Here is a 12554-nt window from a genome sequence, read left to right as displayed (position 1 = left end):
GACATGTACGACAAGCTAGCCCCAAATTGTTTTTGAAAGTGAATCGAACTCCTAACTAGTAAACAAACACTCAAAAATTTCACCAACTCAGAGATTTTCTCAGAGATTTTTTTAAAAATATAATTAAGGCGAGAGATTTATAGTACCTAACTAATTAAACATTAACCCCAATCGGTGGAATTTGAACCAAGATCACTAGGGTCTTGAGGTTTCTCTCTTGTCACTAGAGCAAGGTGCCCTTGGCAGTCCACGTGACTTTTAATCGAACTGAATTCGTTCTAGAGTTGATAAATGTTTATTCTTTGAAAATTGGGTTACAATAAATAGAAAATAGTTCCTAATTTTTACTAATTAATACAGGTTATAATCTCCACAAAATGCTTTGACTTGCACGAAAAAGTGCTTTGAATCCCTTTAAAAATAATAATAATAATAAATTACTTATTTTTTTATAATTTGAAATGAATAGTAATTTATATTTGTTATTATCAATTAATATCTAATATAATGAAATGAAAAACTATAGAAATGATTTTAAATCTAGATCGTGATTAATAAACAAGAAAGATATTATATAAATATTGCCTGAGGCTATGCGACGCCTCTTCGTTTGGTACACACATACATACGATAAGTCCCTTCTCAATCACATTTTGCAAATCAATCCACACCACAATTATTTTATTTCACAAATTAATTTTACACAAACATATGCTTGTAGTATATTCCATCACGCAGGACCAACACAACCCTCCGAATAATCAAGGTCTTTATCATCGTTTGAGTGAATTTTGTTTTATTTTTGCTTTTATTAATGCGCACAACATTATAGTATGTCTGAGAATATAAATTGCGTGTCTACAAAATGTATATTTTATGTTGGAATTGTCCTCTACTAGAAGAGTAATTGATATGCGTCGCTTGGATTGATGTGAGATTAATTTAAAATATTTGAATTGCACAGTTGTCGTCATAATTTATGGTTTTTAGTAAATGTACAAACATTCGATCCTATAAGTAATGCCGAGCTAAGATCACGTGTTTTATCCTACTTATATGATGATAGAATTAAACTAACCAATGACTAATTAAGCTCCCAAATACTTGAGGAAATATCAACTATAAACCCCAAATAACGACTGATAGGACCCAAATTCGTTTATTCCTTTTGTCCCCACCTATGAATCCCCAAAGATAATTAGGGCCCTCAAAAAGTGGGGATCGGATTCTACCTTAAAATATATTATTGCCTTTCGGGAAAAAAATGTCCTTTATTGAATTTTGTTTTGTTTTGAAATGAATGTGTGTTTGTGTGTGTTTTTGTTTAGTAGGGATAGCTAACAACGTGCATGGGAACTAGTTGTCCATATAAGATTGCTACTTTGTACCAGCATTTGCCATTTTGTTATGGTCCACATGAATTTGGGGTTACCCGCCTCTCAAAAATATCAAAATATATAGGCGAAAGTTGTGATTTTTGTAATATAAGTTGATATGTTTTAGATTTTTGTCATGTAAGTTTACTTGTTCTAGATTTTAGTAATGTAATTTCTCCATACTTGGTTTTCATCCAGTAACTTGGATTTATTTTCCCGAAGTCACTAAATCAATCGAATGTTGTTTATTATGCATCAGTGTACTCCTACGTAACTCATATGACGATAATAAAAATTAAATTATACATATTAAAATAAACCTAAACAAAAAAAAACAGACGAACTTAATTTTTTTATTTTCATTTTGAAATATTAAGTGTCGTTTTATTTTATTTTTACTCATATGGATTTAATGTGTGTAACATGAACTTTATTTGTGTTATATGAGTCGCGTAATTGAATATCAATGCCAAATTATAAATAATATTTGATGAGTTTAGTGGGATTCAGCAGAAAAACAGAACAAATTGTCATCGCCAATTTGATATGTCTTTGAATTGCTTCAATTCACATAGTTTAGTTCTCTTCTTGTAGATATATATATGTACATATAGTATTCCAGGATAGACGCATATATCATTCATCATATCAATATAATTATCACGTACGTAACTCGTGCTGCTAAACCCTAATTCCACCACCAAATTTTGACAGATCAACTTCAAAATCCAAGTTAAATGTCCACAGTAGAAATCCAAGAACAAGAAGCAATGTTTGTTAATGAAACATCAAAATTAAACTCTCTCATTATTAATTACGCGCAACGTACATCCAAGGATTCTCTAGAATTGATTTCTTAGCAAATACATAAACGTTTCCTTTGGATTCGACATGAGATCGTGGTGCCACAACCTAAATATTTTTCATGGCTACACGTAAATATCGGATAAGGGAATGAAAAATGAAACAAGAAGGGTTCAAATTCGAACGTGGACGGATAGAATAGTATATGCAATGCAGAGCTAGCCAAGAACCTTCAAGAGGACCACTTCTTCTTACATTCATGAATAATGAAAAGGTGTGTTTGCATTCCATATAGATTCCCATGTTGAAATTTAGATTCTTTTTAAAACTTATTATTCTAGTTACCATATGCCTTTAACCAATGAATAATTGTTTAAATTTCATACTTTGAATTATTTAATTTCCTTTCGAAATTCCACAAACTGGAAAAGGATGATATATTCGAATTTATTCTGATATAAAAAGTAATGTATATTCCATCTGCTTTTAGGGTTAGCTTGTTTTGGTGTACCGTTCTTCCTTTTAACTTGGCATATCTAGAAGCAATATATACGTACACATGGCTTACTAGAATTTTTAAAAGGTGTTCTACATTTTGTAAATACTAGAGACTGGCTTGACACGTTGTGAAACATAGGTGTAATATAATACGTGAATATTATGTGTCGCACGTAATATGAAACTGATGTGTCACTAACTTAATGCCGACGCTCATTTGTAAATTAAAGTGTTATATCAACATCATTGATGAAAAAGAATTAAAATCGTCAAAAATTAAAATATGCATTATTAAAACTCAATTTTGACGGTATAAGACTATAAAATTGAATTTTTTTTCCTAGATAAACTTAATGGTGTGTGTATATATATTTCATTTCATGTCAATGACATTTACATTTTTATGTGCTTAATTTTATTATGATTATTGTGATTTAGACTTGTTTTCTATAATATAATAATCTGCATCTATCAAACATTTTTCCCTGTCGCTAATGCCCTTCAAAGTTCAACCCACCACCTTCGCCTTGCCATCGAAACAATTCTTTCATGGAGAAAAGCAATGAAAGACACAAAACAAATTAGTCGGCATCGTAGCTCATTATAATATCTAATGCATTCTCTCCACATAAAATCCATGCATGTCTTAATCCACACGTAAATTAATTTATTTTCAAAAAATATATATAAAAAAAAGAATATTGCATTTAAATTTGAATTTCATTTACGCTGCATCAACCTTTCATTTTCCGTCTATTTAAAGCCAACAGATCCTGCCATTGAAGCTCAGGAGCAAACAAGGCAAAGTAGGGTTTTGCAAGTGTTGCTTACTTTTACTTTCCTAAAAACTCTCCTCAACCGCACCCGATTTCTCTAAAATGGCTCCCCAAATCCCCGCAGATTATTTCCCTGGAAAAGTAGCTCCTACGCTCGACACGAAACGGGGATACGTGACGTTTCTAGCTGGCAGTGGCGATTATGTTAAAGGTGTCGTCGGATTGGCTAAGGGCCTAAGGAAGGTAAAGAGTGCCTATCCTCTTGTGGTGGCAATCTTGCCTGATGTTCCTGAAGAACATCGTGAGATTCTGAGAGAACAAGGTTGCATTGTGAAGGAGATCGAGCCCATATATCCACCAGAGAATCAGATTCAGTTCGCCATGGCTTATTATGTCATCAACTACTCCAAACTCCGCATATGGAACGTAAGTAATATGCGCATTAATTATGTGTCTACTGATTGATTACGGATGGATTGAGCTCCCGAATATCGTATCGATTTAGTAAACAGTTTTTGGTGTTAAGAAATTGTGTTATGAATCCACGCAGAGACCGGTGGAGGGAGAGGGAGATGATAGGGACCGTTTTCGCCTTCTCTATTGTTCTTAATTTTTCCCTATATATGTAGTGGAAAAAATAATGTTTTGCCAATTGAAAACTTTTTCACTTTGTCGCTGCATGCAGAAGTTGTTAATAATTTGAAGCAAGAAATTTAGTTTTGGTAACAGTTTAATGTATTTAAGTTATACAAAAACATACCCTTTATAATAAATAAAAAATCATATCATTTTAATTTTTTAAAAAAAAATAGTGGAAAGAAGACCACATATATTTGGCTCATGCAAAAGATATTTGCCATTTTTAACCTCTTCAGAACGTGCTACTACATTCTTCGAGAAAATATCTTACAAGTAGACCTAATATGTGACCAAATTGCCCCAAGAATCCGTTGATGGCTGAAGTTTTTATTAAAAAAGGGTAAGAACACGCCGGAGAGTACTGAATGTTCCATCGCCGCCAAAATATAGTGAATCGCTCTCATTTAATCTCAGACCTGCCCAAGTATTGGATGCATAATATTATTTGGTGAATTATATATTTTTTGCAGTTCTTGGAGTACAACAAGATGGTGTACCTTGATGCAGACATCCAAGTTTACGAGAACATCGACCATCTGTTCGACTTGGCCGATGGCTATTTCTATGCTGTGATGGACTGCTTCTGTGAGAAGACGTGGAGCCACTCCAAACAGTACTCTATTGGGTACTGCCAACAGGTCCCTAACAAGGTGACTTGGCCAGCTGAAATGGGATCCCCTCCTCCACTCTACTTCAATGCTGGCATGTTTGTGTATGAGCCTAACAAAGAGACCTACGAGAACCTGCTTGAGACCCTGCGCATCACTCCACCGACTCCATTTGCAGAGCAGGTAACTTCACATTGTATTTTCCAGCTTTACAACATATAATATGTCATCTGACACCATTTGAGCGTGGTCATGTTTTACTTGTATTAATCAAGAGTATAGGCTGTTGGTTGTGTTTAGTTTGTTAGTCATGGCTCGATAATATTCTATCCTGGGTGCGATCATCATCATCCTGAAATAATTTTTACCGCGAAAACGACAGGATTTCTTGAACATGTTCTTCAACAGCATCTACAAGCCAATCCCCAATGTCTACAACCTTGTCCTAGCCAACATATGGCGCCACCCTGAGAACGTCGAGCTTGACAAGGTCAAAGTAGTCCACTACTGTGCTGCTGTAAGATCTTATTCAACTTCAAATACTCAGTACCAAAGTACAGTGTCAAATTCCTATTTCACTCACATTTATTCTCAATTTTGATCAAATTATATAAAAAACGCAGGGATCCAAACCATGGAGGTACACTGGTGTAGAAGAGAACATGGACAGAGCCGATATAAAAATGCTTGTCAAGAAATGGTGGGATGTATACGACGACGAGTCCCTAGACTACAAGGGCGAAGATTTCTCCAAGACATCTATCTTGGCTTCCATGCCTGAGCCTGCTGTGTCATACATTCCTGCACCATCTGCTGCATAAAACTAACGAGCGAGGATATATATGATTGTGTGTTCTGAACTTTAAATTGGGTGCAACCCTATGACTACTATGTTGTCCTAATATCTACTGTTTTGTAGGCCACTTGGCCTACTTTTTGTTTGGTGTGTAATAACGCAAAAATATATAATATATATGACATAAATTTGGTACTGTTTGATTTTATGCAATTTCTTGCTGCAATTACTATTATGTTATAATAGTAAACAAAAAACATACAATCAAAAGAATATGATGAAATTTTTAACGGGGAGGAATTTTGATTTAAAGAGCGTAATAAATAACAACGATGAAAATTAATACTAGAGAAGATAGGAAACCGAAATGTTTTCTTTCTATAAATGCTTCTTTAAATGTGACTATTTAATGTCTTAAATTTCCATTGTAGCACAAAGTATATTACCGAGTCCGAAACCCAATCTACCATATGTGAGAATTATCAGTACTCACACACACTAATAAACATGAAATTTCTTCACTGTTTTCTTCTCGTTTTAATAATTACTGTGAAGTTTTCTAATGCAACACGCCCGATTCCAAGAACACTGCAGGAAAAGAAAGCAGTTTCGGATGATGATTCGGAAACAAATTCACTTCCTGCAACAGGGGAAGGGAAACAAAAATGGAAAGAAGAAGAAGAAAAAGAAAACTATGAGTTTTGTGATTCTTGCGAAGACTATGATGAACAAGATTCATCAAATGAGGATGATGAATCGTCCGAGTCCAACAAAGATAAAACAAAACCCAAAGAAACCAAAAAATGTGAGGGCGATTCTTGTGAAGACGAAGAAGATGATCAAGATTCATCAAATGAGGACTATGAATCATCCGAGTCTACAAAAGATAAACCAAAACCCAAAGAATGTGAGGGTGATTCTTGCGAAGACGAAGATGATCAAGATTCATCAAATGAGGAGGATGAATCGTCCGAGTCTACAAAAGATAAATCAAAACCCAAAGAAACCAAAGAATGTGAGGGCAATTCTTGCCAAGACGAAGATGATCAAGCTTCATCAAATGAGGACGATGAATCGTCCGAGTCTACAAAAGATAAACCAAAAACCAAAGAATGTGAGGGCAATTCTTGCAAAGACGAAGATGATCAAGATTCATCAAATGAGGAGGATGAATCGTTCGAGCCTACAAAAGATAAACCAAAACCCAAAGAAACCAAAAAATGTGAGGGCAGTTCCTGCGAAGACGAAGATGAAGAAAACTCACATCCAAGGAAGAAAAAGGAAAAATCCAGTGAGTCCACGAAATGTACTTGCTCTGCTTGTTATGGAGAGGCTGCAGAACCACAACCTGCAAAAGGGAACTCAAAATCAGAAGGAAAAGATACAGAAGATGATGTTGATGGTACTGGAAATGATAAAGACGGTGACGACGGTGGTGTTGATGATGATGATAGTTCCCCGACTCCCACAAAGAAGAAACCAGAATCCAAAGAAACCGAGAATGGCGATGGGAAACCAGCACCGGAGAAATGTGAACCTACGTGTGGTGATGATTCTGAAATGGCTTCACCACCAACGGCTCCATCCGAAAGAGGGAAGGAAGCTAACCCAATGGCTCCAACTCCTACTGATGGAAAACAGGGACCCAATGAGAATGGTAGTGCTAAACAGGTACCACCCAAGAATTGTGATGGCCCTTCTTGTGGTGACGATTTTGAAATGGCACATCCTCCAGAGGCTCAATTTGCAAAAGGGGAGGATGCTAAATCAAACGCAGCACCACCTACAAACAGGAAACAGATACCAGATGAACTCGAGGATGGTGATGCTGCACGAGCAACCGAGAGTGATGACCCGGAAATGGACTTGTCTCCTAAGGTCCAGCCTAATAAAGGAAATGGTGCTAAATCAGCGGCAGCACCACCTACAAATGGGAAACAAATACCAAAAGAACTCGAGGATGGTGATGCTGTACAAGCACCTGAGGGTGCCGACGACCCTGAAATGGAATTGCCTCCAAATATTCCGTCCACGAAAGAGAAAGATGCTAAATCAGTGGCACCATCACCTACAAATGGGAAACAGATACCAGAAGTACTCAAGAATGATAATGTGGAACAAGAATCCGAGGATGAAGACCTTGAAATGGAATTGTCCCCAGAGGTAAATATTCCGAATACTAAAGGAAACGGCGCCGCCGTTAAACCAATGGCCCCACCTCCGATGAATGGGAAAGAGACACCCAAAGGACTCAAGAATGATGATGCTGAACAAGCAGCAGAGGATGACCACCCTGATGTGGCATTGCCCCCAAAGGTTCCGTCCACTAAAGGGAAGGATGCTAAATTAACCGCACCACCTCCCACGAACAGGAAACAGATATCCAAAGAACTCAAGGATGTTGATGCTGAGCTAGAACCTGACTACGACTACCCTGAAATGGAAACACCAACGAAGGTTCCATCTGCAGCAGGGAAAGATGATAAACCAATCGCACCACCACCTACAAACGGAAAACAGAAATCAGTAGAACTAAAGAATCATGGAACCGAACTAGAAATTAGTTCCAAAGATGATGACAACAGTGACTTCCCAGAAGATGATGAAAGCCAAAAGGTACTCTACGAAAAATTGAAAGAGCTCACGGAATAAGGGACAGATGATTCTTGTAACGCAGTATGTGGTAATAAATTGATAAAAGAATGTTTAAAACAGGAGGAAGAGCTCACCACGGAGAAAAATCAGCTCATAAATTATCCAAGTTTCCTTGTAGCTATGGAACTATTGCTTCTTCTTCTTCTTCTTCTTCTTCTTCTTCTTCTTCTTTCTTTTGTAGAAAATAGTGGAGATTGGATTGCTAACTAGCATGAAAACAAATTTATTGCATAACAAAATGATATTTTTTGTCAAGCTCATAGCTCCGAAGGATTTGCAGCTCATATTATCATACCTGGATGCAACTTATGCATCCAACAATTCTCCATCAAGCTCTTTTTTTTTTAAGCAACCTAACTAGTTTATCAAGTGTAACTTTTTCTAGACGAGCTTTAATCATTTGACAAAATTATTGCACCCAAAACAACAGTCCAAGAATCAATAATCAAGAATATCAATTCAGAAATCACAATCAAGACAAGCAATTCAAAATTCAAGAATGCATAACCAACTATCCACGAATGCATGGCATGCAACAACAGTGGAAATTCAAGAAGAAGAATTCAAGATTAGATTCACAAGTAGAGCAATTTCAAGAATCCAAACCAAAAAGAAAGGGGAAAAAACAATATTTCCAGAAACAATTCAAAGGGCGTAGATATCAAGGAGAAAAGTTGAGAAAAGGGACAATGCCTGCTCAAGGACCTACTATAATTGATATAAATCTTGATTGAAGAAATGAAGGCGGAAATGAAACGAGGCCTTCTTCATGCGCTTGTGTCCCAATTTCCCAAAATCTTGACATCCTTGATCAGTCTTACGGCTAAATAAATAAGAAGAAAAACAGAACGAAAAACTGTGGAAAATTGAAAGAAGCATTCCTTCCCACTCGAACTAGACTTGCGACTGTTGGGATAATTTGCGTAGATGTATATTAAAAAAAAATATAGAGTTAATTTTTAAGTATCTTTATTTAAGCCAGGGTATATATTGAGCTAAATCTTGATAAATAATGCAATAACTACAAACGTTCGTCAGGTTAGATGAACACTAAGTGAACATACTATAATATGTTCGACCAAAAAAATATTCGAGTTCTTATTTTATCGTTAAAGAATGGAGGTCCATCTAACTTAAATTCGTATAGTCCAATTGTATTATTATTTTTAAATGTGATATATCATAAGTAGTACGTGTACGCAGGTTGGCTTAATAGTTGTTCAATTGAAATACAAAATTAAATTATTTAATTATTTTCTTTTAAATATATTTAAGATCGTCCATGTGATTAATTATTTTTAATAACTTTAAAAATTTAAAGAGAAAAGGAATCTGGATTCGATGGTTTTAGTGCGTACGTGTTTATTGTAAAATGAGATATATGTACATGATAATTAATTATTATTTCTTATATTAAATTATTTTTTTAATCTCGTGTCGAAGAGACAAATTATTGCAAAGGAAATTGACACGAACATTATAATTTTATTTAAATTTATTAAATTTGATGTTGACAATCAAATACCCACCATCCATGGAAGCTGCACGTGCATGTTGCGTTTGCCTCTTTGCCATGCAATTTCCTACCTTCTTCTCACACATTATTTTTGATGGAAAATGTATTTTTTTTTCTTGTCAAATTTTAGCATTTTATCTTAATTGTCTTTGTGATATAAATACAACGCGAATATGACATATATAATATTATATTTATATTTTTGATTAAAAATTATTAGTATCGTCAAAAATTTAGAAAACACCGAATTAAAATTGGAATTTGTTAAATTTATAGCAAAACTTTTAATAAAGAACTGTAAATTCTATTTTTGTAATTATATCTATTTTATAAATCTTTACAAAATTAAGCAAAAAAATTTAAACACGAAAACTTTATTATTGCGTTTTCTAGTAATATTTCGGAGGATATATTCATAAAATAACCTATTTTAAAAATCTAAATCTAAAAAATGTCCGCTAAAAAATGTACAAATCTAAAAGGAAAAAAAGTTAATTTCCTTTTTCATTAGAAGGGATGTATATTTTTACTGAGCCCACTATTAGCATTTGTGAAAAAGCCCATTAACTCCGGCCGATATGGTAAATACGACCGCCGCTTCTCTCCATCTTTGGCCTTGCTCTTCAAATACACTTCATGAGCCGACAACGACGCGGTTTGGCTCTTGCCGCCCTTCCTCGCCTTCACCGCCGTAACCTTCACGCCGGCGGAGAAATTGTCTACCTTTTTCGGCGGAGAGCCACCGTTGTTTAAGAAAACAAACGTGTCCCTCCCATCGCTGTTGCTCCTCCCCATTAGGTCCTTGAATCGCCACAGCTTTGAGAACCCGGTTGAGTTGCTCTTCTTGCAGGTCTCCGGCGATACCTCCACCGCCTTTCTGTTCGACCACTCGCAACAGGGCCCGAGGATGTCGTCATTCCTCGTCGAGGATGACGTCATCTCCCCGCTGGCCCTCGTCTCCACGAAGACATTCTTCACCGGGGGTTTCGATGGCAGGCTTTCGAGCTGCAAGGAATCGGGTTCATCGCCGGAGAAGAACAAATCCCGGTTGAATAATGGGAAGACCGGTCTGATCTTGCCGTTGAAGAAAGCATCCTCCGCCGCTATCGGGGAAGTATCTCCTTCTCCACACATAAAAGAAAATTCTTCTCTCCTCCTCCTCCTCCTCCTCATCATCTTCACCATTATCACGATCTTTTATGATTTCTTTCCTCTCTTCTTCACAAAAATCCGGTGAATCGTCGCTTAATCTCAACTGTTCCTGTAAACCTCGACTTATTTTAGCTTCTGAAGCTGAATCTTGATCTGGGCTGAGCATTTCTTCAAATCTCCCCTGCATTATTTTTCCGTTTTGGTTGGTTTTCTTCCCCTAGTTTCAGGGTTGAAAATGGATTTTTTTTAGGACAAAAAAGGTAAAAGATTGGGAGAGAATTGAGGACAGGGGAGAGGTGGACGTTGATTGAGAAGATTAAATGAAGCAGTGTAAGATCATAACTTTATACATGGGTAAAGGGTGGTGGTTGGAAACTTGGTCCCCTTTTTTTAAAATATTAATTGTTGCTGTCGAATATTGAACGTGAAAGGCATTATTTAATGAGCAAGAATTTGTTTTGAGAAGTGACAGGAAAATCGATTACGCGTGAAAAAAAAAAAAGAACAAATCTTACACGTCCATTTATCACATGAAAGTTCAATTTAAGTCAGCTTCCCAATTTGAATCCTATGAATTTAGAGACATGGAACCGTTGATTTTAAAGAATTTGATGGAACCCGCATATATGAGGTTAAAATTGGACCTTTGATTAAGGTGAAATATTCCCCGGTTAATCCTCCTAATACGATCAAAGCTCGTAATTGGATTAACTAATCTGGAGAAATGTACCGTTGATCAAATAAATTGAATGTTCAAAGGGATAAATTATTGATAAGAATGTAAACCAGCCAAAGGATTGTGATTCCCGTAAGATTTTGACCATAATTTTGACTCTTGAAAATTAGTATATTTCAGGTGGAGACATTTGATGGTAAGATTGCTGCCCACGAACAACGAAAATTCTTTAAATTTCACGGAGGTTTATTAATTTCTATTACTTTTATCAAATCAGCCTGGACAGCTTGTTTCTCTTCGTTTTTGTTTGAAGCGACCTGGACATCTTATATTTAAATCGAAATTGCTGCTACACCTATTACCTTTTATATAATTTAAATAAACAAATTTGTAGTTAGTCGAGTAGCTCGCGAAAACTTAAACTTGATTCGAGTTCGATCAAATAAAAATCGAGTTGAGTATTGACCGAATCATTCACTGAGTTACTCTTATCATATATTAAAAAAATATAAAATTTTGTTGTGCTTATAAGCGAGCAATAAATAGACAGACCAGCAAAAAGGTCGAGAATTATTAAAAAATAAAAAAACAAAACGTTTCCAATTACGGATAAATTAATTTTTTATCTACTTAAAAGCATCATGATTTTATACAATTACTTAATGAAAATATAGAATAGATATATAAACGAAAATGTTAAAAGATATCCAGCTACATCGATATTTACAAATATTATGTCGTGAGATTTTTGAGTAAAATGATTTCTCTTTCTTTTTTCATAAATTATTTTTTTTCGAAGAATATAATGATCTTGAACTCGTTCGTCTTCACCATTCTGATCACCACCACTCCGACAACAGCGCGACATTCTGGCATAGCCGCCTGATCTACTTTGGTATTTATGAATTGCACACTTGATTGCCTGCCGTATTCTTACATGTAAAATTAGTGAGGGAGGGTGTTTTTACATTTAATATAGTTGACAAAAAACGCAATGAATGCTGAGAATGTAAATGTCAAAAGAATAAGAACACTGACCTATCTATAAATGTGGAAAA

The 12554-nt window shown here is 35.6% G+C and overlaps 3 protein-coding genes across 3 annotated transcripts; 2 read left to right on the top strand and 1 right to left on the bottom strand.

Moving 5' to 3' along the window:
- The first annotated feature begins 3455 nt into the window (after positions 1-3455).
- LOC140815895 (galactinol synthase 1-like) lies at positions 3456-5705 on the top strand. Its single transcript, XM_073174912.1, has 4 exons — positions 3456-3880; positions 4564-4884; positions 5084-5218; positions 5325-5705. Exons 1-4 carry the CDS (start codon positions 3557-3559, stop codon positions 5520-5522), a joined length of 978 nt encoding a protein of 325 aa, XP_073031013.1. The 5' UTR covers positions 3456-3556; the 3' UTR covers positions 5523-5705.
- A 92-nt stretch (positions 5706-5797) lies between these two features.
- LOC140815894 (uncharacterized) lies at positions 5798-8440 on the top strand. Its single transcript, XM_073174911.1, has 2 exons — positions 5798-7043; positions 7251-8440. The coding sequence occupies exons 1-2, from the start codon at positions 6005-6007 to the stop codon at positions 8147-8149; spliced, it is 1938 nt and encodes a 645-aa protein (XP_073031012.1). The 5' UTR covers positions 5798-6004; the 3' UTR covers positions 8150-8440.
- Positions 8441-10175: 1735 nt separating this feature from the next.
- LOC140817352 (uncharacterized) lies at positions 10176-10853 on the bottom strand. The gene has a single exon (XM_073177003.1). The coding sequence runs from the start codon at positions 10851-10853 to the stop codon at positions 10176-10178; it is 678 nt and encodes a 225-aa protein (XP_073033104.1).
- Positions 10854-12554: the final 1701 nt, after the last annotated feature.

Source organism: Primulina eburnea, chromosome 16 (assembly GCF_022965805.1).
Source record: "Primulina eburnea isolate SZY01 chromosome 16, ASM2296580v1, whole genome shotgun sequence".
Lineage (NCBI taxonomy): Eukaryota > Viridiplantae > Streptophyta > Magnoliopsida > Lamiales > Gesneriaceae > Primulina > Primulina eburnea.
Note: the sequence above shows the minus strand (reverse complement) of the source record. Positions and strands in the feature narration are given on the sequence as shown.

Bases quoted from the DNA above. Each gene is read 5' to 3' on its own strand.
- LOC140815895 (XM_073174912.1), top strand. From the start codon at position 3,557: ATGGCTCCCCAAATCCCCGCAGATTATTTCCCTGGAAAAGTAGCTCCT. The intron at 4,885-5,083 runs GTAACTTCACAT...CGAAAACGACAG, and splicing joins CGACTCCATTTGCAGAGCAG to GATTTCTTGAACATGTTCTT. The intron at 5,219-5,324 runs GTAAGATCTTAT...TAAAAAACGCAG, and splicing joins TAGTCCACTACTGTGCTGCT to GGATCCAAACCATGGAGGTA.
- LOC140817352 (XM_073177003.1), bottom strand. From the start codon at position 10,853: ATGGTGAAGATGATGAGGAGGAGGAGGAGGAGGAGAGAAGAATTTTCT.
- LOC140815894 (XM_073174911.1), top strand. From the start codon at position 6,005: ATGAAATTTCTTCACTGTTTTCTTCTCGTTTTAATAATTACTGTGAAG. The intron at 7,044-7,250 runs GTGATGATTCTG...AATTTGCAAAAG, and splicing joins GAAATGTGAACCTACGTGTG to GGGAGGATGCTAAATCAAAC.